General features: G+C 53.6%; 1 protein-coding gene across 1 annotated transcript in view; it reads right to left on the reverse strand.

Moving 5' to 3' along the window:
- Window positions 1-8,792: 8,792 nt before the first annotated feature.
- Window positions 8,793-26,613, reverse strand: part of TRIM8 (tripartite motif containing 8) — a 30,554-nt gene continuing 12,733 nt past the window's right edge. Inside the window, exons 3-7 of the mRNA XM_051800486.1 lie at window positions 13,221-13,316; window positions 12,103-12,336; window positions 11,733-11,764; window positions 11,063-11,178; window positions 8,793-10,357 (exon numbers count right to left, since the gene is read on the reverse strand). Coding sequence (XP_051656446.1) covers window positions 9,750-10,357; window positions 11,063-11,178; window positions 11,733-11,764; window positions 12,103-12,336; window positions 13,221-13,316 — 1,086 coding nt within the window. The 3' untranslated portion in view covers window positions 8,793-9,749. The remainder of the gene's footprint in view (window positions 10,358-11,062; window positions 11,179-11,732; window positions 11,765-12,102; window positions 12,337-13,220; window positions 13,317-26,613) is intronic.

Raw genomic sequence — 26,613 nt, forward strand, 5'->3', positions numbered from 1 at the left:
CTGCAATGGCTTATCAAGAATGCTGCAGATTTGGGCATGGCTTGTTCCTGGGTCAGCCCAAGGAGGAGAAATTTGTCCCGGCATCACCTTTTCCTTGCAATTAATGCATTTGCCTGATGCAAGTGCTGTAAAGAATTGCAGCCCTCTCCTGTAGGCACGCCTGGTGCTGGCTGAGTGGCAGAGCTTTGTGACGGATACTCCTGAGCTTTTGAGCTTTGGATTTGTCCGCATTGCATGCCAGATGCAGAGGGAAATGCTTGGGTACCTGTCCTGGTCCAGGCAGGACAGAGCAAGGTCCCCCAGGGGGCTCAGGCATTGATCCTTCTCCCTTGCAAGGGACTCGAGTTGGTGCTTTCCTGCTCCCTACTTTTTAAGCAGTGGCAAATTTACTCTGTGACACCCCACCTGTGCCACAGTTGGCTTCCTGGAGCTGAAAAGCATCCAGGAGGGTAATTTGTTTTTTAAGTCTCACATTGGTTAAACTTGAAAATGTGTGTAAAATAGATATGTAGTAATTTTCCTATCACTTTAGTTGGGAAGGGAAAATTGCCTTATTGAACTCAGGATCCAGAAACATTTGCTGGCTCATTCATTATGTTTGCATGTAGCTACACGTATTGGTTGTGTGCATCTGTACTGCCAAGAGTGTCACCTGTAATCCAGCAGTTAATTTGGTTTTCCTGAGCAAGGTAGTGAGAGGAAGACCATGATAGAGTGATGTGTTCTGGGAGGAAGGAGGTGGACGGTTAAAATGACCATATCTTAAGTATATCACCCTGCAGTGATGGCTGTAAATGCTCATTGTATTGTAAACATTTCTCTGTGCAACCTGGTGAAAATGTAAAAGGATTTGAGGTTCTGTTCACTTGCTGCTCCTTATCTGAATGTATTTACATTTGCTATACCCTCTGCAGGGCTCACTGCCCTGGGTGGCACCTGGCTAAACACCACCTGCACAACTGCCTGGGATCAGCCAGAAACGCCTGCCCCTGATCAGTGCAGCCCCTGCCCCTCTCCCAGCCCTTCAGCCGTGCTCTGGTTTACAGCAATGGCACATGCAAGGCTCTGTCCTTCCAACGCTGTCAGCTTTGCCCTCCTTAAGGTGAGGCTGGGGGAAGCAAACCTCTCATTGGTATGGGTGGAGCTCTGCCACACTTCGCATCAATTCATAGATTTTTAAAGCCAGAAGGGATCATTATGTTCCTCTCTCCTGACCTCCCACATAACACAGCCCATTAAACGCCATCCCTCCAGTGGTGACTCACGGTTGAATTAGAGCCCCTCTGGTAGGAAGATACCCAGCCTTGATTTAAAGACATGGAGTGACAGACAGACAGACCCACCCCAGGCCTCTAGAAGTTTGTCACAGGGGTTAATTCCTCTCCCATGGGGAGTTTGTTGTGCTTCACTTTCACATAGTTAAATCTGGTTCTACCTTTGTGATAGGTGGAAAGATGCCTCTCCTGCTCCTACCCCATTGTGTTCCCTGGAGGGGAGAGGTAGTGGAAAAGTGAGATTCTCCAAGGGCACATCAGAAAACATGAGTCCAAGCCCCTGCTCTGACCATGAGCACTGGGTGTGGGCATTCGTATCCCGCCCTGGCTGTGGCTGTGTCCCCCACTGCAGCTCTGGTGGAGGATGTCTCTCCCTGCCATCGGAGAATGCTTCCCAAAGCCTCTTGCAACCTTCTCCCATTTTTCCCACTACCAATAATGTTTCTTGTACGTTAATGTTAATGACTTCTCCCTCTGTCAAAACTATAACTGGTCACCAGACTCTTTTTTATGAAGTGTACTGGGATGAGACCAACCCACTCACACTCGCCTCCCGCCCCACAGGTCTCACCCTTCTCCAAAAAAGGTGGTGGCTGTTGCATTCCTTGGGCCGTCTGAGTCCACACATGCTCTTTCTTTTATGTTCCCTTTTTGAATTTCACCAAAAAGGGGTATTTGCAATATCTGGTCATGTTGTTACTCAGTGTATAATTTAGATGTCTTTGTCAAAAAAAAAAAAAAAAGGAAATAAATTAAAATTTAGTAGAAAGACAACTGGTGTTTAGGGGTGATTCTTTTGTTCTTTGCCGGGTTCATTTTCTGACAGCCATCAGCTGAGAATTGCCTCTTCCCAAGGAGCCCCCAGACAGTCTGCAAAGCTGCTTTTCCACTGCTTCCCTGTCTTCCCATCAGAGATGGTTGCTGGTACTAGAAGTGATCAAAACTGTTGGAAGAAGCCTTTTTCCTTTAGATTTTCACTTGTTCAAAACTATCAGAAAAAGCCATCAAGAAAGGCAAACTTTGGGAGGATCTTCTTGTTTCAAAAATCATGTTGTAGGTTAAAAAAAAGCGTGCCTTGAAACACATTCCCTGCTGACCTGGCAGGAAAAAGGAAGGGGAAAAAGGAAAGCAGCAAATGATTTGGGTTTGGTTCAGTGAAGTGGGGTTGGGAGGGTGTTTGGAGGGAGGGAAACGAATCTGGGGTTGCTTTCCAGCTAATCTGACTCATTACTGTTCCTGCTACACCAGGACAGGCCAAAAAGCGAGAAACTGTTAGAACTCTTAAAAGCATCAGCTCCCTCCCTGCATGGCTGAGATGCCTGCAAGGCTGTCAGAGCAGCTGGAAAAAACACATTATAGATGGTCACACTTAATTTCTTTTCTCTTTTTTTTTTTTTTTTTAAGGCACGCTTTATACTGAGCCTTGGTATTTTTTCAGCAAAGTAGGAAATACTTTTTCATCTTGTTTGCCTAATGGATTGGATGTGAAAAATATTTCTCTGGCAAGTGAACACCCTGAGAGTTGTTTGACTTGTCACAACGTTATGTATCGGCCCCTGCGGCCCCCGGCCCCTGAAGCCGCCGCGCTTCCCCTCTCCTGTTGCTGTTTATGGTGGGACACACTGTAATTTATGGCCAGGCTGCGTGTGACCTTGCATGCGTCTGCTCGAGCGAACCGCAGCTCCCTTCCCCGCACAAGCCCCGCTTTGCATTCACATGATGAATTTAGTGCTCCCGGAAGGACAAGGAACCGGGTGGGTTGGATGTGGGGAGGGAAAAAAAAAAAAAAATAATAATCCACGGCCTGCAGGAGAAAAAAAACACTGAGATTTTTGTTCCTCTTTGAGCGGTATTTCCCTGTTTACGGCCTCGCACCGCCCTGGATGGCTGCCTTTATCAGAGCAGAGAAATGGTCTGCGGCCACAGAGCCGGAGATTTCAGCCTCCACGTTCTCCTTGTGTTGGCATCCCCCAGCCCGGAGGGTCTGCTAGGAGCACATCCGTGAGGGGCAGCCAGACCGATGGCCACGGCCACGCTCCAGCCGACCCACCCAGGCACCCACCCAGGCACTGCGCTGGAGCTTTTTTTCATTTTATTTTGTTTTGTTTAAGTGGAAACAAGCTCCCACCGCAGCCTCATGATTGGCTCCTGCCGAAATGGCAGCTTCGGGCTCAGTTGGCTGAATTTGGGCTTGTTGGATTTTTTATTGCAATCTGTTCGCTTATTTCCCTTCCCAGCACCGACTGGAAGCAAAACTCCTGTAAAGCTGTGGTCAGGCTGTGCCCGTGCTGGGGGATGCTGTCAAAGGCTTTCTGGGAACAGCACGGGGTGGGGGGTGCCCGCTCTCCATTTCCTGTTTAGCTGGCTGACCAAGATGAGTATCTGTATCCTTTTAAATGGGAAAAGGAAAAAAAAAATCCTCAGAAGAGGAAGGGTTGGAAGGAGCCCCTCTGCTTGCAATGTGCTGTGACTGCGTGGCTCCGATCTGCAGCCCTACGAGTGGCACAGCCCCGAATAAATAACCCTACGAGGAAGGGGACCTGGTAGGTAGGTTAGGCCCCATGTCTGAGCTGCATTAGAAGATGGCAGGAACACCTTGCAAGTAAATCACCTGGATGAGAGATATTTTTAAATAGAAGTTGTCCTTGCTGCTTGGCTTTGCAACCTTTATGCTACCAATGGGAGCCGAAGCCTGCAACATTTAATGCTTCTATGGCTGCCAGGAGCTTGGAGTGCTGGGGGGAGTGGGGATGCTGAGAACATCACCATGGGCTGGGGACACTGCTGTCTCCAGCCTGTGACAGCTGGGTCCCAACCGACCAGGCAAAGCCCAACGACTTTGGGTGGCTGAGCCAGCTGTCCTGCCCCGGCTCCATCACCCTCCCTGATGTCAGACAGGAGGATTTATATGTATTTTGGGTTCATTTTTATAGCTGGCACCTGTGAGGCCAGCGCCAGGCAGGGATAACCAAAGGGTCCACACTGCAGGGGGCTATGGGCACAGAGAGCTGGTCTGGGGAATGGGGAAACAGGCATGGCAACCTCTCTGCACCCAGGGACTGTGCTTGGGTCTGGGACTGGGCAGGGAGCTGGGGCCCGACTTACGGATGCTTTTGGAGCCGGGGCAGGAGCCGCAGCTCTCGCAGCCCTAGGGGGGTTGGGGGGACGCTGAATTGGGTGTATTCAGCGTGGCACAGCTGGTGTGGGCTGCGGGGCGGGGGGGGCCGCAGTTGCTTCTGACACTTTTGCCTCTGAATGTGATGATAAACTCCCTTTCCCGATTAGCGCTGATCCCTCTGCCTCCAAAACAGTTGGCCCTAATGAACATACGGCCCAACAGCTGTAAGCGGTTATACATATGCATGGATATATATATTTATCCCCCCCCAGCCCATCCATATATACTGGAGATCACAGCTGTTGCTATTCTTCCTTGCAATGCAGATCAGACGCTCTCTCTCTTTGGAGTCTTACTTGACCTATTTTGCAGGCGCAAGATTTTTTGTGATGATGATTTCCCCAGTTGGTGCTTTTGATTCTGCCTGAAACATCTTGATTGAAGGCAAACAATGGCAGCTCCGGCAGCCGGCAGCGCCCCGCACCCACGCGCCACCCCGGCCCCGCCAGCCGCCACACGCCGGGGGGGCCAGGGATGGGGTCCGGCCGACAGCGGCTGCCGGCTGGTCCATCCCAACCCGTCTCCTCCGATGCCGCTTCCCTGTGCCCACAGGGCGTGACTCTGCCACGTGGCCCATCACCTAGGCCATCCAACCTGGACCTTGAGACTAGTGCTGCTGTCCCCATTCCCTGCTCAGCTGTCCCCTGCTCAGCCCAAGACCGGATGGGGACATGATGCCAGAACTGGCAGAGATGTCAAAACCCCAATGGCTGCTGTATCCCACAGTGCAGTCATGCTCTGAGTATCCTATGGGTGATGGAGACCTTTGAAGCCCTTTCCGTGGGGAGCCCCAGCCTCCACTCACTGCTCAGTGTCACATTTCGGGGCTGTGAGGAAGCCTCCAGTGTCCCCACAGCCTCCCCAGCCACACAGGGTGCCCCAAAGAAGGGCCCCAGAGCCACTGCATCCTGGCAAGGAAAAGCAGCCATCCGGGCGCGCACAAAGCCATTTCTTGTTTGGCGTTTTCGTTTGAAGTGTGTCCTTCATCTGGGTTTCTACAGCAACTGGGAAGTTCCTATCCTGGCCCAGCTGGAGGCAGTGAAGCAGCTGGAGGAGCAGGACGGCAGGAGGTGAGGATGGGGGGTGGGAGGGGAAGAAGCCAAAAAGAAGTTTTTTGAGAAGTAGGACTGCACTTTCCGCTTCCATCCTGGGCCCAGGGCTGCTGCAGCTGGGACAGGACTCCAACCCATCCCCGTCCTTCTCTCCCCAGAGGCAACACAGGCAGCTGGGGCCAAATCAGGGGGTGTAAAACACCAGCCTTTAAGGTCCCTGCACATTAGGGGTAGACTGAGGTGTCCCACCCTGACCAGCCCTGGCATGGCTGCATCCCCTCTGCCAGCCTGGGTTAAAATGAGTGAATTACCTTAAAGCTCTTAAAAGAAAACAACAAAACCCAATGAGCCACCAGTGATTCATCTTAGGCAGTGAGTCTCTTCATTTATTCATTACGAGATAATACCCAAATCTGGCTAATTAATATTCCTGCATATTTTCCAAGGGCTGATGAGGTATCTTAAACATCTCACCGAGATGGGGTTTCATATTTAGAAGGTTGATGTGCAAACTTAGATTGACACTGTCTAAATATACCCTCATGTTTAAGCATGGGGCTTTCACTCCCAGGGTGCCGGGAGCGTTCCCCAGGCTCACACCCTGACTGGAAGCGGGACCTGAGGCTCAGCAGGTGGGAGAGTGTCCCAAAAAGGCTCCCGCGAGGCAGAGCATGATGTTGTGTGGTCCCTCTTTCCACAAAGATGTGAGATTTCTGTTTGCTTCGGCAATGGGAACAAAGTGTAGCAGGCGCTGACCCACTGGTGGTCATGGGGTCAGCAGTGTTTTGGGGTGAAGGGTTGGTGCAAGCACCCACACAGCTGGACGTGCTGATAGGTACCAGAGCAGGGCCTGCAGCTTCCTGCCAAAACCCTTTTCCAAGGTTAAAAATAGGACTTGGTTGCAAACTGAAAGCCTGGTTTGCATTCACCCTCATTATGTTGATTGCTTATTTACATGTATGCAAATGAAGGAAGAGGCAGCAGCTCCTTCACCTGGGGACCCCTTGGCACGGCAGAGCCTGAACCCCAGTGTGTAAATCCCTGCCGTCCCCTCCCCAGGATTGCCCTGAAAATGAACCATCAGCCCCTCCTGACATGCCGATCGAGGGATGAGCCGCAGCCCCGTGCCCTGAGTGTGGTGGCCAGTGGCACGGTGGTTACAGCAGCCATTGCCTCTCCCCTCACCCTGCTCCACCAGATGTGCGTGTCCGGCTCCAGCTGTTCCTCATCAGCCTCCCCCGTGCAGCACCGCCGGCCTCGGGATCCTTTTTCCACCAGGCCCCACGTCCTTCATCAGACACCAATTTGGTCTGCCCCAGCTGCTCATTTTTCTTTCCGCCGTGTGACATGTTTTCACCTGGCTCCTAATCCGTCTCTTTCCATTCACAACTCGAGCTGTTTATGGATGTGCCTCTGCTCTCCCTGCTCTCCACCCCCCTTCCGGACAGAGCCATCCATCAGTAAAACCTTGCTGTGCACCCGAGCATCAGCACTTCGCCTCCCAGGACACCATTATCCCAACCGGGCCATAGACACACGTTCCTCCTGCACCCCCACGGAGCCATTGCCTTCCTTCTCACCACCAGCAACACACGGGGTTGGATGGCACAGTGCTGCAGGAAGCTGGGACACCAAGGACACCAGAGGCCTCTTCCTGGCTGGGAGGGGCCAGAGGGGCTGTGGCCCCAAGGTTTTGCAAGTGGCACCCACTGTTTTGGGGCTGCTCTCTCCAGCAAAGAGTGAGAGTGGCCCATCCCTGGGAGCGTCCCAAGCCTTTGGGGGTTATCCTGTGGGGTGGGGGCTGCGCCCGTGTCCCCCTGTCTACAGGCAACAGGTGCTTTAATGCCTGCCCTGACCAGCAGCTGCTGCTCTCACAGCAGGAGGCAGCTGTGCCAAGGAGGAAGTGGATGAAGAGGAGGACAGCTGAGGAGTCAAATTTGGAGGCACCAAAGCATAGGGCTGGGGAGCACCCTGAGGTGGGGGGTGGCTCTGGCTGTGCATTGGGGACCTCCCTTCATGGGAGGGACATCACTCATCCCACCTGTGTCCCCCTGACCCCTGGGGCTCTTCCTCACCACGTGGCAGTGGGCACTGGGAACACAGAGGGGAAGCATCATGAGGTCCCTGCACAGAGGCTGGGAACATCCTGCTCCTTCCTGCTGCCCCAGGATGCTTTGCTTGTGACTGAGAAGCAAACCCCCAAGTATCCCAATGGATTGGGGGATTCCTGAACAGCCCAGGCAGGACAGGGTTGGGAAGAACCTGGCAGGACAGTGGGGCCGTGCTGCCACCCTCTGCACCCAGTGCATGAGGCAGCATTAACCCAGACAGTGGCTAGAAACATAGGGACAAGAGGTGCTGGCTCTACACTCCAACACTGCCTGGGAAGGGGGCCCCATTGGCCAGGGATTTGCTGCCATCTCCATTGGGATGGAACGGGGGGAGCTAGGTGTGAGGGTCCCCTCCCTTGGACCCACTGTTCCCCTCTTTCAGCTCACTGAGACTCTCTCCCTTTCCTGTTTCCCACCAAAGCAGCACGGGGGAAATCCAAACCGGAACTAAAGCCAGGGGCATTTTGCAACCAGGAACAAAATAAGGCAAGCCAAGCCTGAAGAGAGTGATGAAAAAACCCTCCTGCCTCTAGGACACTGCTCTGCTTTATGAAGTCAGCCTCATTTTTCCCAGACCGTGAGCTCACCCCTGCACAGCCACAGCCAGGCCAGCCCACGGCTCCACCACACGTCCTGGAAAAAGCGTTCCTCCTCACCCTTCCCAGCCTTGGCTGAGAACAGAAGGTCCCCAAACGAGCCCAGGGTGCTGCCAGCACCCATAAGGCCCCACGGGGCAGTGGGGCTTTAGGTGGGGACAAAGCCTCAAGGGCTGGGTGCCGGGGCAGCGGCGTGGTCGGAATGGTGGATACTGGCAGAGTCAGGAAAGCTGCTGTCCCCAACCCCATTCCCATCCCACAATGGGGATTGTTCTGGAGGCTGTGGGCAGGATGTGGCCCGGCCGGCTCCATGCCTGACTCACATCCTCGCCGTCTGGGAGGGAGCTGGTGGAGAGCCACGGCTCCAGCACACTTCCCCATGGGGATGGGTGCTAGTGGCAACCCCCTCCATGGCTGGGACCTGCTGCCCCCCATCCCTGAGCTGCTCCCTCCCAAACAGCCCCTCCAGAAAACCTCCCACCGTCCCCTTTGGGACCAGGGAGTGGTTCCTTCCAAAAGCAGGTGCGAGCCTCCTGTCGGAGCTGGCGTTCCTGGGGGAAGAGCTGCAGCAGAGCGAGGCATTTGCACTAAGTGATCACATTTATTTGAATATTTTATGTGTGTGTGTGTGTCTGTGTGTGTATCTAAAATCGGTTACAGAATAAATACCTGTGCCTTATAGCAGGAAGTCCACTTTTTTTTTTATACAAAGTGCTTGTTACAGGAAGTTGCATCAGCGATACACAGGACGGGGGTGCCTTTCAGCAACGCTTCCCCTCCTGAAAACTAGAACAGATTTTTTTTTTATTTATTTATTCGTGGTTTTTTTTTTTTAAAGTTTCTTTTCCCTTTTTTTTTTGTGCATTAAATTTCCTGCCATTGTGTATTTACAAATCTCTGAAAGAAGGAAAAAAAAATGCCAATATGCATGATAAGTGGCCTCATAACACAAAAAAACCCAGCCTTTAAAAAAACAAGGTAACAAACCCAAAATCTACAAGTATCGTTTCATACTGAATCAATGATAGACTTTTTTTCTTTCTTTTCTTTTTAAAAAGGGAAAGAAAGGGGTGGGGAAAAGGGAAAAACTGAATCAAACCAGAGAAAATGAACTTGGAGAAATGGAAAGAGAGAAGGTGCCATTGTCCCTTCTGAAGTTTTCCAAAGGCAGAGAGGAGTGAGGAAGAGAGCGACGCACAGACCCAGACGTCCGACTGAAATCCCCATCAATTTCTTCTCAGTAATTTCTCCCTCGTGTTTTCCCAGCGAGGGGCAAGAAGGACTTTCCAAAATTAAATTAAAAAAAGAATTAAAATGAAAAAACCTTATTATTTAATTTTAAAAGGATTAAAAAAAAAAAAAAAGAAAAGAGAGATACGATAAAACAACCCTCCCCAAAATCCTGGAGGGGTGCGAGGCAGGGGAAAAAATTGAGTTTGATTTAAAAGGGGTTAAAAAAAAAAAAAGAAAAGCCAAACCAAACCAGACTTTTCTGTCTGAACACGTCATCGAGCGGGACTCTCCAGAGAGTGTGACGGTTAACTGGTGACGTAGTGTTTCGCCGATGGCTGGCCGTAGACCCTATAGAAATCCTGCCGCCCGTGCTGCTGGGATGCGTCAATCCATTCCCTCACGGCAAGTCCCGGGAGCGACTGGGGGACGGCGGGGGCGGGTGGCAGTGGGTGGGAGTACTCCTGCGACGAGACTGTCCAGGGGAAGTGCCCCGACCGCGGGTAGGGCTGGTGCCCGCTGTGGTTGGACACAGAGGAACAGTAACAGTTATCCACGGAGCAGACGAGGATTTTGCGCCCGCCATACTGGGAGAGCACGGACTGCTGAGATGACGTGGTGTTGGGGTAGTGAGATGGGTTGAAGACGGAGCCCGAGTGCACCGGCTGCGGGCCGCTAGGAAGTCCAACTATGTGCTGCGTGGAGCTACAAGGCACCATGGCTTGTGCGGACTGCCCCTCGCCAGCTGAAGCGCCCTGGCTCATGTACTGGCTCGCCACAGTCCCGGACGATGGCTCGAGGAAGCTGCCCTCGGGGAAGGCGGTGGAGTGCTTGCGCTTCTCTGCGCCGGAGTTGCTGACGGTGCAGGGGTACATGGGGATACTCTGCAGGAAGGGGACAGGGGTGCTCAGAGGACCTGCGGAGGGGAACGGGAGAGGGAAACTGTATCAAGCACAGCATGGAACAGCTAAAGGGTGCTCTGGACATTTATCCAAACCTGCAGTGAAGCCCCAAAACCTGCACTCCAGCCCCATATGAGCAGAGGGTCCCCCACCCCACTCCACCAGTGGCAAACCGGGCATGCAACCACGCACAGGGGTTTGCAGGTTCAGTGCTGGACCCTTGCCAGCAGGCTTGGGGTGGCCTCAGGCACTGCTCTCCAAACAGCTCATCACCATAGTCCCTAACAGGACCAGGGTGGGACAATCTGGGGGACAAACCCAAATCCCCCAAGGAGAGAGAACTGGGAAGCCTCTGCAGGACATGATCTGCTCTCAGGTATGGGCTGGGGGCTGTGGGACCATGCTGGGCCCTGGTCCCTGCCCACATCGTAACCCCTACTTTTCCACTGACTTTTCCTGCTGATGGCCAGTCCCTCAAGAAGCCCTATATTTCAGGGTTTCACGTAACTCTAAAACACAGTGCCCTTGGGAGAGTCAGGATCTTGCTTCATGACTCCCTGTTCCCCTGCTGACTGCAGAGGGGCTCCCCCCAGGGGTCCCTGCACCCTGACAGCTCTCCCCACCCTTTTGTACTGGGATCTGCAGGACACCCAGCTATGGATACAGGAGATAGTGAGGTCCCATGCCCATGCACCCCACAGCCCTCAGGTTTCACCCACCTTCCAGCAACTTCCTCAGCTGCTTCTCCTTCTTGGCGATCTCGTTCAGGAAGAGCTTGGAGTTGAGGTGGCCGATTTTGGGTGGGGGCAGGCTGCCACCTGTACAGTTCTGGGTCCTGTTGGGGACAATGGACAGAGAGGAGAGGCATGAGGGACAAGGCAGACTTAGAAGAGGATCAGAAGCTCCTTCTCCTACACCCTCCCAGGGCCAGACTCCCTCCCTAGGGTGGAGGGCAGAAGGGAGCTGTCTCTGGCAGGCAGGACCTTCCCTGTCCAGCTTTGCCCCAAGCCAGGGCACATCTGCAGCCCATGTCCCCCCTGCACAGCCATCCCAGATCACCTATGCTCTGCTGGTGCTGGCTCTGAACCCCCTGCCCTGTCTCTGGCCCTGTGGAGCTGGACTGAATCCTGCACCGCAATCTGGCTGGAGTCCTGGGTCCTAGCTTTGCTCTTCCACAAGCACACTGCTACATTTCTCCTAGTCCAAGGGAAGGACCTGATTTAATGGCTGCACGAGGGGATGTTTTCATCCTCCCAGACAGAGAGGGAAGCTGAGGCATGGCACGTCTCTCCCAGGCCCTGAAGCATCCCTGCCCTTGTCCTCCTCTGGACATTGTGCTGTTGTGCCCCTGTGAACATGAATGTGCCCTTTTCCCACAAACATGCTTACCTGTCCATTAAGATTTTCACAGACTTGGTGTTCTAGGAGTAGAAGGAGAAGCTCTGGTCAGTAAGGCCATTCCCTGCCACATATCCCCTTTCAGTATCAGCTTCTGTGGTCCCCCAGGAAGGGACAGGCTGCACCAGGGCTGCCCTAGCCCCATCTCCAGGCTGCAGCACCTCCTCATTTGAGGCTGGCACCGAGCCTACCCCACTGCTCCTTGCCTTCTCCCACTGCTGAGCCCTCTGGAGGCATCAGCCAGCCCTGCCAGTGTCCCTAGCCTGCTCCCTGCCATGCCCCACACCTCCCCAATGCTCCCCACACAACCAGCCCTCCCCACAGTCCCTGTCCCACCCCCACCACGGGCAGCTTGTCTTACCTTCATGAAGTTGATGTCCTCAGTTTTGTCAAACATGACCTGAACAGAGCTGAGGAGCTTCTTGGCCTCCTGCATGCGCTCATTGAGGTGCAGGACTTGGGCTGCATTCTCGTTGCAGAACTTGGCCTGGGCCTTGTCCAGGATCTCCATGGTCTTCCGCAAGTCCTCGTCCAAGATCTGGTGCATCTTCTCATACTGCAGGCGAACCTCATCCTTCAGCTGGCTTACCTTCTCCTGGGGAGAGGAGCAGGGTCAGGCCCTCTGAGCCCTCCAACCTCTCCCATGATGTCCCAGGACACCTGGGTCCTTTCTCCCAGGGAGAGAAAGCAGGGAAAGGTGCAACCTGAAAGCTGCACCCCAGTTCTGCTCTCCTGCATCACCCACACAGATCCAACCCTGCCATCAGCTACCACATGGGACTCCTATGTGCCAGATCCAACAGGGACACTGCGGAGGTTTGGTTGGCCCAGGAGATCCCTGGACCTACTTTCTGGGGTCTACCTGTGAATTGCCTCCAGAGACCTAATGTCAAGCAACAACCTGCTGCACCACCAGTCCAGGTGTGCTCCCCTGAAAAACCCCACCTATCTTCATCCCCAGCCCCACCCCAGGCTGGAGACTTCATACTCCAGAGACCTTCCCTTCATGTTCTGGGAGGCTGAGGGGCTTTAAAGACCATGACCTGGTCTTGTTTTCCCTGTATCCCAGCAAAACTCTTGCTTGCATCTCTTCCATCCTGTGGGTATTTCAGTGGTTTATTCAGGGATCTCCCACTCCAGACCCTCCCTTTCCACTCGGGATGAAGCAGGCAGGCTGGGGAACTCTGCACTGAGCTGAGGGCAGAGTGGCCATCTGATACTCAAGGACAGTCTTGTTCCTCACTTCCCAACTCACCTCACGATCCATGAGGCTGTAGGGCAGCTCCAAACACACTTTGTCCCCAAAAAGGATGACTGCCAAGACTAGAATTGAGGCAGCAGGTCTCTCCAGCTATTCCTCCCCTGCATGTCTGCCTTCCTCCCTGCCCACCTGGTCCCTATGTCCCAGAAGCTTGTCTCCATGGTGCCATGGGGTGACAGTCCCCAGGACTGGCCACAGCAGGGTGAAGGACCAGTTACCTCGACCAGCCGCTTGTCCGATTCCAGCTTGTAGAGCTGCTCTTCAATGTCCTGCTCCCGCTCCTCCAGGCGGTCCTGCTGTTTCATCAGCATCTTCTGCAGAGGTGGGAGAGAGCAGCATTGTCAGAGCCCAGTGGCCACACACAGCTGGTGAGCATTGGTGCTGCCCACACCAGCTCTGCCCATGCAGTCTGGGAGGGACAGTGCTTTTTCCCAGCAGGATGTCACTGCTGAAAGCCCATGCATAGCTGGTGGAGCTGGAAACCACGCAGAGGGCTGCGTGTGCCGGGCAGCATTATCTGCTGGGGACCTTGGTCTGGGTTCCCTGGATGGGGGCAGCCCCTCAGGTAACTTTCTGCAGCCCAGTCAGAGGGGTCAGAGCAAAGCCCTTGGGACCCTAGTGGGGACATGGAGAGGCTCATCTTCCACTAAGGCAGTACCATTTCAAGGCCCATCACCCATCGCCAGCAGGCTCCTGTTAGACATCACCACGTCCCTCACGCCCCTGTACACCACGCCAAATCCTTTCTCCCTTCCCTGCCTCTGTGACAAGCCCCAGAGCCAGCGTCATCATAATCGAGAGGGACAGAGTGAGGAGGAGCGGGGCCTCCCCCCGCCACACTGCCAGCCCCCGGCCCCACTCCTCAGGGCTGGGCCTGGGCCATCAGCCCAATAACTGGGACAAGACCTTATCCCCAGCTACCAGCGTGAGTGCCTCGCTCCTGTGCACTTCCCCAGCCAGGATGAAACCCACCACCCATGAGAGAAGGGCTCCATCCCTGCAAGCAGGAGCAGGGATTCCCAAAACACCCTCAAAATCAACTCCAGATATTCCTCCTCCATGGTTATTGGGGGGAAAAGCCAGGACACCAATGGGTCGAGGAGAAGGGCTTTGCCTGGCACAGAGATGCGGCGTTAGAGACTCAGTGATGGGGGTGAGATGGGAAGAAACCAGCAGTGAGAATGAATTTCGAGGGGATTATTGCTATTATAAACTGCCACTCGGGAATTTATAATCAAGTAATTAATTCCTGGACGAGGCAGGAGGGGGAGGGTGGCAGAGGCGCTGCCGGGATTAATTGCATTGCAGGGAAAGGCTGTCACCTCCGACTCAATTCAGGAGCAGGAATGTGAAGCCTCCTCCCTCCTGTTGTTTTTCTTAAGGTCTCGGGCACCTCCAGCCTCACTGTCACTGGGCTCGTACCACTAATAATAACGAGGAGCAAAAAAAACCTGGCTTCCCACTCGCAGGCGCACTCCATGTGCATGCCCGGGGCCCACACGTGTGCACCCACCCAGGCACATGCAGGCAGACACAGACAGCACTTCCAGTTGAAACAGGGGCTGAGGGGCAGCCACAGTGATTCAGACACCCCCAGCTATGGGGGGACATTTGTTGGCACGTGTGTACAGAAACACAGGGACCTGCAGCATTCAAGGGCATCATTGCTGCTGCTGCTGCTGGTTTTAAGACCCAGTGAAGAGGTGGGAGCATCCACACGGAGAAAGATTTGATGCATATATTAAAAACCTCCTTTTTTCATTGTAAAAGGGTTGTTATTTGTGCTGCGGTAGCATCAGGAGTCTGTGGCCCACTCCCAAGTTAAACATGATGGGAAATGAGCTCTGGAGAGCGAGTGAAACACCACTTGCTTGGAGAGAGAAGGGTGCAAGCAGGAATCATGTCCCAGGTCCTGTGTCGGTAGCTGGCCCTGGGTGTGGGGCTGCTGGGGAATTTTCTGGGGGCTCAGACAGGGTTTTGGGTCCAGCACCAGGCAAAGCCACAGGGTTTCGGGTCCATCACCAGGCAGAGCCATGGGGTGGGTGGGCAGTAGCCCAATATAGCCAAGTGAGAAGTGGCAGAAGGCAAGCCCACTCCAGGAAAGAGCCGCCTTCCCACATCCCTGCTTGCAGGAGGCCAACTGAGCATGGGAGCTGAGGCAGGTCATGCTGAGCTGCTCATTCTCCATGCTGGAGAGCCAAAGGACATAGCGAGCTTTGCATCTTCCCTGTGTCTCCCTCCCTGCTGCAGAGATTCACCATCTCCATCACAAGCAGCCAGATGCATCCCGCACCAGCCCACCAGGAGGACAGCTGAGTCCAGCAGGGTCCCCAGGAGCAGCCCAATCCTCTGCCTGACTTCCCTGTCTGACAGCTGGGACAAGGATGTGGAAAAACCTAGGACAGGATCCAAGGCTTATAGCTCGCTGGGCACAGAGGCCAAATCCCTGTCCCACTCTGACGTACGCATCAGGTATCTGACATGGAGGCAGCAGTCTGAGGCAGCCCCTGCCTTTCTCCCTGGTGCTGCTGGGATGCTTTCATGGGAGAAAGAAGGCTTTCCCATCACTTCCAGATGCCAGGCAATCAGAGGTCATCCTGCCAGCCCCACTGGTGTGAGAGACCCCTGAGAGAGGGACCAAACAGCCCCAGACATGCACGTACCATCACCCTGCAGCTGCCATGGCAGAGCTGCCAACCTTTGTGTTTTGTAACAAACCTTAAACTGCTCCACTCCTGGAATCATACAGTTATGTGAATTCACAAATATACACACAAACATATATATAAATAAGTTTTTACATATATAACTTAATAGCCCCTCACAGCTGCAAAAATTGACCAAAAATTCAAACTAAAGCCACAGAAATCAGAGAGAATAGAGGACATGCAGTGTTTTCTTTAAATCTCAGATTTGAGTCACTCTCTTGATTTTAGGGTGATTTAAAAACTGTGCATGCCTGAGACTGCACTGGGATGGGAGGGCTTTTCACCCATGGCAACAAAACCTTAACAAGACACATGGGTATGAACTACCCCTTCCAGCAGCGAGGGGCAAAATCTCATTGTCTATGCAGCACAGGCCAAATTCCTTAGGTATTTTGAAAAGGAAAATATATCCCTTCCCCTTCCATCCCCTCCCAAATCTGGTATTTCTGAAGTCATGAACTCCTCCTTCTCCTCCTCTTCCTTCAGGATCAGAATTTCTCGGGGTAATTTCTCATATTTCACGCATGACCTTGATGCCAGGAGAACCGCAGTTCCCTCATACAGGCGCCCTTTCCTGGCTCTGAGCAACTCTGATCCCAGTTTGTCTTTTCTGAGACAAGTCGCCAGTTTCCAAAACAGACACTAAGAATGCTCTGTATTCCAACACCAGCTGAGAGTGAACCCATCTCATTAATTAATGAGTTAACCAGTGGCTGGGGTAAGTGGCTGGTCCACCATGACCCCACTGGCCCCAGTGAGATGGGGCTAGTTGATGGACACTAGCTTATTCTGAGATGGACGTAATCTGTCCTCTCTCTATGGAAAAAAATAAAGTCGAGGTACAAACGTGCTGAGCCCATACAAGGAGTCATGACACACACTGTGGGCATTAGCCCCATGTGGGAGCAGAACCACTGGAGGTGGAAGGAGAAACGAGAGGAGGCTGTCCTCGGCTGGTCCATCAGGAGCCCCACCATCAGCAGAGCAGGGATTCCTGGGGAGCCATCGTGGCACGTTGGATGGGTTTGGGATACCAAGGTCATGCACTGGGAGGGAAATGCTACTTGGAGGGGCATCTCTGCAGGAAGCAAACAAAGCAAGTGCTGCAACATCTCACTGCAGGGAGGATGCACATAGCTGGTCCCCGTGGGATTGTGTTGGGGGAAGGCTTGCTGACCACTGCTATCTGCCCACGGATTGCTGGGAGGAAACCACCACCAGGGAAATACCACCCTTGCTCTGTGCACCTTACTGCACCTCCCAGTCAGTCCCCCTGAATCTGCACTGGCCCCAACTCTCAGTGGCCGCTCCAGCATGGGACACATTCACCCCCCAGGCAGGGGATGGGGGATGTCTGCTGGGGGACAGGCAGTGAAGAACTACTGCAACATCAAATTCCTGCAGCCACAAGATAGCAAGATGGTAGCACAGAGTTTAACAGCTCTGATGATACAGAGTATCTAGGCTCCTTATCTGAGAGTCACTGCACCGCTTCAGCACGGCAACATGAGATGTGTTACATACACGGTCCAGCCCAGCCAGTTGGGCAACCCCCTACTGCAAAGAGGGGTACTGGGGAGTGGGAAGGGGCTCACACCCACCCAAAACCTCCCAGGCAGGGAGAAATCTGTGGGCAAGATGTCTCCCTGGCTTGTCTTAAACTGGTCTCACCAGTGTCCTCTCCCAAAGGGCAGAGCTAATCTTGTTGTCACTGCTGAGCCCACCATAACAGCAGATTGTGCCCTTGCCCTGCCTGAGGCCCAGCACTCCCCTCATCCCTGCTTCACAGCCCCCAGCAGCCCATGGCCCTGAGGCAGCAAAATCCCATGACATGCCTCAAGGTTTCACCTTCTCCGAGGCTGGTCAAGGCCCTTGTGAGCCTCTTAAGGAGAGCTGGCAGGAGAGAGCCTGTGGCACCACTTCCCTGGGGTGCTCGAGTGCTCACCAGCCCGTGCCCAACTCCCAGGAGGATCAGGAAGGAGCCTGGCAGCTTCACCTGACATAAAGCAGTGCCCCATGACCCGCTGAGCTGCTGTGGTTTTAGACAAGAGCTGAAACAGTGAAAAGCCTGACTGTGTTCATAGGGTAAATAAAGCCCACGCAGCTTCTCTGATGTTTAATAAGTGCTGTGCATCCTTCAGGGCCATTCACCTTGCAAGAGCAACCAAGTCCCCGCACGCTGACCTGTGGGATGCTTGCAGGATGCTAATTCCCAATCAGCTGTGCTGAAACTGTCTGTGGGTTTGGAGGGTGCTATAGCAGGGCAGGTGGACAAACCATAGGAGTGCACAGCCCTTGTGCCTGTAGGAAATTGGGAGGAGGAGAGAGCCAGACTGCCCCACAGAGCGCCTTTAACCACAGCTGGACGGCTGGCCCAGGACAGGCGCACTCACTTCCCTGCCTCTCTCCTTCCTCCTCCTCTGCGCCCAGGCCTTCCCCTCGCCGCCAAATCCCAGCCACGGAGTGAATAAGGACATTGTTTGCAGTCACCGGAAAGCCAGAACGGAGGGAGCAGCTTGAAGGACAAGGGGGAGAAAGGGTGAGGAGGAGGAGGAAGGTGGAACCGGAGCAAGGAAGCCGCAAAGGGCAGATGCCTGTTGCGGGAATGGCTCCAGACACCTGCAGCTCAGCCCAAGGACCGGGATCAAGGGCTCCCATTGAGACACACGTCCCGGCACGTTGCTGGAGACGGGCCTGAAGTCACAGTGACTGAATTTTAATGCACCAAAAGCCCTGGACCAAGGAGGCGAACGCAACCTTTCGCCTCCCCGCGCCTCCCACACACAGACTTCCCTCTCCCCAGCCCCGCTCTGCTGTCAGCTGGACAGTTTTCTGAGAAAAACCCATGCAGTGAGCTATTTTCATCCCTCCTGAAAGCATCCCCCCACCTGCTAACACACCAGCACGTTGACACTGTGAACATCTGGGGCACAGCACTCTAGTGTGCCCCAAAAACAGGATGTCAGACCACGAGGTCACACTGCCACAGCTCAAGGGGACCAGTCCCAGCAGCCTAAACCCCCTGGAGCATCCCTCCCACCCTGTCACAGTCTCCTGCTGACCAGACCCAGGCAAAACCAGCTCTTTCAAACTCCTCACAGCCCTCACAGCACTCGCAGGAGACTTGATCCCCTTACAGGGACAGGAAGGAAATGCTTTCACGTTGGGGTTTCATCTTGCACACATTTACAGTAAGCACCAGGCAGGAGGGGAGGTCCCCAGCCAGAGCAGGAGGCCTTGCCTTCCCTGGACAACCCGGAGTACACACACATTGCTCCAGGCGTTGGTTTTTCTCATGGTGCTCCCTGTGCAGAGATCAGGCTGGTTTATCCTCAGCAGGTGAAGAAAGAAGGGAGGGGAACAGTGTCCAAAATATTAATAGCTGCCCTTGCTAGGAAGTGATGGAAGCAGCAGCCATGCAGTGCACAGGCATCAGAGACCCCCTTGCTAGCCAGAGACCCCTGAGCACCGGGAGAGCTGGGGGTGGAGAAAGGCTAGAGGAAAAATATTCAGTGCCAGCTTGGAGGAACAGGATGCACGGTGCCTCCAGCCTGTCCCCATCACCCTGTGAGGTGCTTGAAGTCACCAAGCCTCCCCCAGGACACTGGGAAGGAGAAACCATGAGGCTAAGACCTATGTCCCATCTTCAATGGCCACCCCACAGGCAAAGTCCCATGTTCCACCTCCAAGTGCCCACTCCAGCACAGGGTGTCCCTGTAGCAGCTGGATGCTCCCGTGGAACCATGACTCATGGTTGCTTGGCAGGATTCAGGCTGGCCCTGGTTCCTAGGGCAGCCCGGGATGGTGGGCATGGCAGACCACGCTTCTCTGCATGTCCCTGTACCAGAGCAGATCCCGGACTGCCATTGGGCTGTGCCAGTGCCTGCAGCCCGGGACAACTTTTCCCCTTGTTTATACCCAGCAGAAAGGAAGAACTCATTAGTAAGGGGAAAATAAAAAGAATTGTGTTGCATGGGGCCAGCAGCAGGATTTCTGGAGGCCAGGAAATGAGGACCTATTCTCAGTCAGAAAATGACCTTCAGAAGGACCTTGAGGATGTTAATTCACCTTCCTGGGCCTCTGTGTGTCCCCCCTGCTCCTCGCTGCCACAAGGGTTACTTGAGGCTGTGCCTCTCACACAAATAGGGGAACAAGGCTGGTGCTCTACCCACAGTTTTTGGACCCCAACTTCAAGCCATGGACTGGCTGCCACTGCTGTCAGTGTCCTCTGAGTAGGGACAAGGATCTGCTTCAAGGAAAAAAAGGGGATAAGGGAGATTAAGGAGCAGAGAGACAAGGCAGTGGCTGGAGACGCATCACCTCTCTACCAGCAGCCCTGCAAGTCCTGGAGGCAGGAGCCTTCCTGATATGGGGTGCCCAGTATGGATGATGCGTCCCCCAAAACAGAGGCTCCCTGAACCCACTTTTGCAGCATGTTGGTGGGCAGGAGTGAGGCCATGCTGATCATGAGCCAGCTATTGACAAGCTGCTCACATGCAAGAGGCAGTGAAAGAGGGGCAAACCACCTCTGCCAGACCTGGGGCTCAAGACTTGCTCATAGCGTGTGCAGGACAGGAAGAAAAGAGCTGGAAATGCACTGGGAAGATAAATACCAGGGCAAGAAGCTGGTTTGCATGCTGAGCATGCAGCCAGGCCAGTCACAACTGATGCTGCTGGCTCCACAGGACAAAGATGAGCCTTGGTGACAGAATCATAGAATCATCAAGGTTGGAAAAGACTTCCAAGGTCATCAAGTCCAAACTTTGACCAAACACTACCACGTCAATTAAACCATAGCACTCTAAGTGCCACATCCAGCTGTTTCTTGGACACTTCCAGGGATGGTGACTCCACCACCTTCCTGGGCAGCCCATTCCAATGCTTGACAACCCTTTCAGTGAAGAAATTCTTCCTGATGTCCAACCTGAACCTTCCCTGGTGCAGCCCATGGCTGTATGCTCTTGTTCTGTCACCACCTTGCTACAACCTCCTTTCAGGTATTTGTAGAGAGTGATAAGGTCGCCCCTAAGCCTCCTTTCCTCCAGGCTAAACAGCCCCAACTCCCTCAGCCGCTCCTCATAAGACTTACTCTCCAGACCCTTCACCAGCTCCACTGCCCTTCTCTGGACTCCCTTCAGCACCTCAGTGTCCTTCCTGATTTGAAGGGCCCAGAACTGGACACAGCACTCGAGGTGTGGCCTCACCAGTGCCGGGTACAGAGGGACGATCACTTTTCTAGTCCTGCTGGCCACATTACTGCTGATACAAGCTCAGATGCCATTGGCCTCCTTGCCCACCTGGGCACACACTGGCTCATATTCAGCCAGTGTCAAACAGCACCCCCAGGTCCTTTTTTGCTGGGCTACTTTCCAGCCACTTTTCTCCCAGCCTGTGGTGCTGCAGGGGGTTGCTGTGACCCAAGTGCAGGACCTGGCACTTCACTTTATTGAACCTCATACCATTGGCCTCGGCCCATCAATCCTGCCTGTCCCCACCCCTCTGCAGAGCCTTCCTACCCTCCAGCAGATCAACACTCCCACCAAGTTAGTGTTGTCTGTGAACTTACTGAGGATGCACTCAATCCCCCCGTCCAGATCATCAGTAAGATACTAAACAGGACTCGCCCCAAAACTGAGCCTTGGGGAACCCTGCTAGTGACCGGGCCTTTGGCCAACCTCCTGCCCTGTATCTTCCAGGAGAGACGGCATCTGACCAGGGAAAATACTCCCACGCTGTCCCAATAGCAGAGGGACAGCAGATGCTTTTGGGTGGTGCAGGAGCATGATGGAGAGACCAGCTCTGAGAGCTAGTGGGGCTGTGGCTGCAGGCGCGACCAGGCCCTCGGGGCAGCAAGAACTCAAGAAATCTCTTTTCTTTCTGCTGGGAAGGGAGGGAGAGGAGATCCCCACCCAGGCCTGGGTGCGGACACTGGCCAGCAGCCCACTCCAGCCAGCTTTTGGCAGGGAGGACAGTCCAGGACACCTTCGCCTGGGAGCAAGGAAAGCCAGGAAGAGGCACAGAGTTCAGCTCCGTGCTTATGAAGGACAAGGTCCACATTTTCTTTGCCATCAGGGGTGTGAGGGAGAAGCTCTTTTCCTCACCCCTTTCAGTTTTAGGGGGAAAATGTCCTGGTTTGGGGCTGCTTATAAATCAATGCCAAAATTCACCCTGCTGCTGAGCCATCACCAGCATGAGGCTCCGGCTGCAGGCCTTGGCACAAGCCTGCCCTGCCCACCACCAAATGCCCTTTGAGTAACCGGCTCTGGAGCATCCACATCAGGGCATTGCTGGGAAAGCACAGGGGTTTGTGACATCCAGGAAGTTTCAGACATCCAAGTCCGAGCACCTTGAGCAACCGTTTCCAGCCACCTGGGACCTCAGACTGGCACCAACACCTGGAGCACATCTGGTTTAGATGACTAGTGTCCCCTTATGCTTCCTCCCCACCATGCCAGAAAATAAAATCTGGTCCCTGAAGCTACTCTGACTGGGATTCATCAGATTTCACAATTTTTCAGAGCCTAAAAGATTGTGTAAAAAAGTCCTACCCTTTCCACCTGTGCTTGTGGTTTCTCAAATGCTTCAATCGATTGATATGGACGTTATGGGGGCCCTAACCTCCTCTTCTCCCTCTACTGTCTGTTTTCATACAGCTGCCCCTTCCTAACCATGGATCCAGATGAAAAATTATTCCAGGAAAAAAAAAAAGCAGTCTCTTTTTGGTGGGATCATCTCCCCCAGCTCACTCTCAGAAGCACTCTGCCAGCTCCAGTGGTGGCAGTCTGGGCAGCAAAGGGAGGTTGTTCAGTGCTGAAACTCAGTCAAATCACAAAATCCTGCTCCTCATGCAAGCCCTATTGCTCTGACATATCAGTGAGTTGCTCCTCCCATAACCCCCACGAAAAATCAACAGGCTTTGGCAGCACCCCGAATCCAGCCTCAATCTGCTGTTGTCCCAGTCTTGTCTAGCTCTGTTACATTCCAAGATCTTCCTGACGTGCTGAAATCTCAGAGTCTCAGCCAGTTGTCCCCAGATTGTGGCTGGGGGAATGGCTTGCCTTCCAAAGCAGCCATCCTGCAAAGACCCGCTCCCATCACTTGTCAGTAAACCTACCCCCATCTGCAGCCCCTGCAAAATTGAGAAACCCTCACTCTCCCTTCCAAATAAACATCTTGGATTCAAGATCCAGCTGGCCTGTGTGATCTCAGAGCCTTCTCCCTGCAGGGGTGAAACACAGCCAGCCTCTTCCACCCTTCCTCCCATTGCAGGCTGAGCAGCCGCTCCCTCGCCCAAAGACCTCTGCTCCATACCCACGACAGCTGAGTCCTGCCATGGGGAGCCCTGAACTCTGAACAACAGCCCCTTAGGCTTCCTACTCCCCTGATTTCTAGTTTCTGCTCTGGAGGGAGCCTGGCCTGGGGATATGAAAGCACAAACAGGTTTTTTGGGGGAACTCAGATACCACCGAGGAGCAGAGCAGCAGCAGCAATACCCACGTGCACCCACATCCCAGCCATGAGACAATGGGCATGTGCCCCATCAGCATCTCATTTGGGGACCTAGAGATGAGGGGTCCAGCTGCACAGGCAGCTGCAAGACTCAGGAAGCACCAGAAAGAAAACCTTCCTTTGATTTAAAGGCCATGATTTTATTTTTTTTTCCTCCCAACTGATCTAGTTAAACTTCCAACCGCTCAAGGCTATTTTAATTTGTACTGGTAAGTTAAATCAACACAAACAAGGGCAGAACAGGTTTATATGCACCTCTATTACTGGCTTGCACCAACTAGAGTGCAGCTACATTTCTCCAGGCACCTTTTTTTCTCTCTAATAAAGATAAGGGGGGACGTTTTTTGTGCACCTTCAACTGACAAATGGAGCCTGAAAGTGAGTTGGGAGTCAAAGCCTTGAGGAAAGTCAAGGTGACTTATGCACCAATAGGCTGGATTCAAAGAGCTTTGCAAAAATGCAGATCAACTAACAAGATTTATAAAACCCGTTAGGGGCTTAGAGGTCGCTTAATTCTCAGAGGTGCCAAGGAAAGTGCCTGACTCGCAGAAGGATGGATGGGGTTTACAGAGGTGGCTATCTCAACCTTTCAGTTGCTTCAAGAAAAGGGGACTCAATTTCTCTTGGAAACGAGGTTTTGACATGCCAAAGTGTTTACTCTGAGCCTTGGCTCCTCCATCACCTACTTTAAAGAAAAAGAAACTAAGTCCTGTTGCTGCAGACAACTGTTACAAACATCTACTGAAAGCAACAGCAGAATCTGCTGCTTCAGCTCACCAGCGCCAGACACCACCCAGAGGAGTATGAGACTCAACCGCATTCGGCACACAAGTTAGAAAAAATAGAAGGGGGGAAAAGACTTTGCACTTCTACAGCTCCCCTGTGCCTGGTGTTTGCAGGCTGGAAGCAGCCTGTCAGCACCTGTGGGCAGCCAAGGCAACGTACAGCCAGTCCATCCACCTCACTGACCACGACCACGATCTGCTGGACGCCGAGGACCCTCTGCTGCCTCCCTGCTGCGTTTTCTCCCTCCCCCATTTTTTTTGTGAGGCGGCAGTTGAGAACCTGAAAGCCCGGATTATAATCTTTATGAATCCCATAGTTAGATCGTGCTGAACAGCAGCCCAGCAATACCAGATGTTCAAACAAAGCTGCCAACCGACAGCTGTCTGCAGCTTGCAGCGTGTTTTTACTTTAAAATGCAAAATGATACCAATCTATATTAAAAGAGAGACGTTCTGAGCCTTGCGATAGCAGCTGAAGCCGTGGATATTGCTCTTTCACGCAGGGTGTGGCGGCAGAAGGAAATATCTCAAAAACTACTGCTTAAGCCACCCTCCCAGCCCCCCCAAATCCTGGCCCCTTTCCTAATGGGAAGGAGACTCACGTTACTGCCTGAGTGCTGTGAATGTACCAGTGCGTGTCCAAACAAGCCAGCAAAAAGAAAAATGCAGCATGAACAAATACCATCTAATGAAGGATGCCAGAACGAATCTGGGCGCTGCCTGCACCTGGCTCTCAACAGCGTGCAGAGGACAAAATGACACATGGGGGGACAGAGGGAACTGGGGCGGAGGGTGCAGCCCCTCCTGCACCAGTCACCAAACTGAGACAGCAAAGGTCTCTTCTGGCAGCAAAGCATCACCAGTAGAAGCTAGGGATGGAGTGGCATCTTCCACTGCTTCAGCCCATCTACCCAGCATCCCACCTTGGGTTGTCCCACATCCCTCTAAGCTTGTGTAGCACTGACCCCAGTGGGGAAACTCTTCCTCTGAGACTTGGCATGCAGCAGGTTTTGAATATGAGGTTTTGAACTTGCACTGCTTTGTACCTTTTTCTGTTAGGCCGGCTGGGACCAGGCACAAAGCCGTACACCCTGCAACCCTTTCCACATGTCAGCTGCTGGGGAAGGCAAGAACCGGAGCCCAAACTTGCTCTCTGTTATTCTTCCCTCTGGAAATGCAAGCCACGCACAACCACTGCATTTTGGGGATGGCAAGTCCCGAACACACTAGGCATGGCAGAGTACTCCTGGATTGCAGGAATTGTTTGAAGAGGGTTCTGACTTACTCAAACGTGACGTCCCAAATTCCCCACCAGCCGCGATCACAGGAAATCTTTGGGACCGGTCCCAAGGCTGCCTCATTGTGCTCTGAGCAGCAACAGCATGAATGAATCATGCTCCTCAAAGTGTCGCCCAGCTCCCAGCAACATACTCGGGACCAAAATATTTACATTGCAAATGAGTAAGAACAGGACCAGATCCCCTCCCCAGCACGGTGACATAAAAAGGCCAACCTGGTCTTGAATCAAGCAAGTGGGTGGCAGGAGGATAGGAAAGCAGGAGGCAGAGATCAGCTGTCTGCCTCGCAGCCTGGTTTTGCCCAGTGATGCTGAACCAGAACCCTTCTCCTTGACAGCAAAATTCCCGCAGCGGTGAGCACTGAGACTACAATCCCCATCGTACCATGCTCACGCTGGAGCTCAGCAGCAGGGTGATATGTGAGGGAGCATGCTGGGATCTGTAGTTTCCAGTCAGCCAGCTGCAAAATGCCATCCTCCAGTAAACACATCTTGAATTAAAGCGATGCGAGGCCCCCAAGCTCCTGGCAAGGCGCCAGCCACGGCTTCTTGTTGGCAGGCGCTTGGCCAATTCCCATGTGTTGTATTAGCCCTTTCCAAGGAGCAGCCAAAAGCCCACACCCCGCAAACTCCCTTGCAGCCGAGCTGCAACCTGCCCTTGCTGAAGAGACTCTGCATGGACAGAGCCCTGGTGCAGCCCTGGGCCACAGGAGATGGCAGCCCTGCTCCTGCCTTGGTGTTGGGCCCCTCCACTTCTGCTGCATGGCACTGAAACACTGACCCTGGAGCAAGACTCTGCAGCCAGCACAGGCCAAGCTTCAGCTATATAAGGTCCAACACTGTATCCCTGGAGGGGTCCAACAAAGATGCCACAAAAGCAATCAGAGTCATAGGCAGCAAGAAGCAACACACTGGAGTGGTGCTTTCAGACAGAGCACCACAAGCAAGGCAAAACTCCACCAAATCACCACATCGACAAGGCTGCGGACAACCCCCTCTCCACAGCACCCTGGACGGGCATGCAGCCTCTCCTGGAGTGCTGCTGCCCCATGCTCCAGCACAGTCAGACTGTACGTCAACCCCTGGGGAATGTGGCACCCTTCTCCTTGCCTGCTCACCCTCCCTGCTCTGGAGGAAATCGTGCGCCCGGCTGATGTCAGGAGGCATCACTTCACACAAAGGCCAGGCTTCCTGGCAGGGAAAGGGTGGGGGAGTGGGGAGGAAGGGGAAGAGGAGCCCGGGGCAAAGGCAAGCAGCATTTCCAGCTCCTTGTGTGTGCATGAGAGGCAGCATCAGGAGACAGTAAGGCCCC

The sequence above is a fragment of the Manacus candei genome, unplaced genomic scaffold (genome assembly GCF_025592945.1).
Source record: "Manacus candei isolate 608988 ecotype Guabito, Panama unplaced genomic scaffold, ASM2559294v1 h1tg000050l, whole genome shotgun sequence".
Lineage (NCBI taxonomy): Eukaryota > Metazoa > Chordata > Aves > Passeriformes > Pipridae > Manacus > Manacus candei.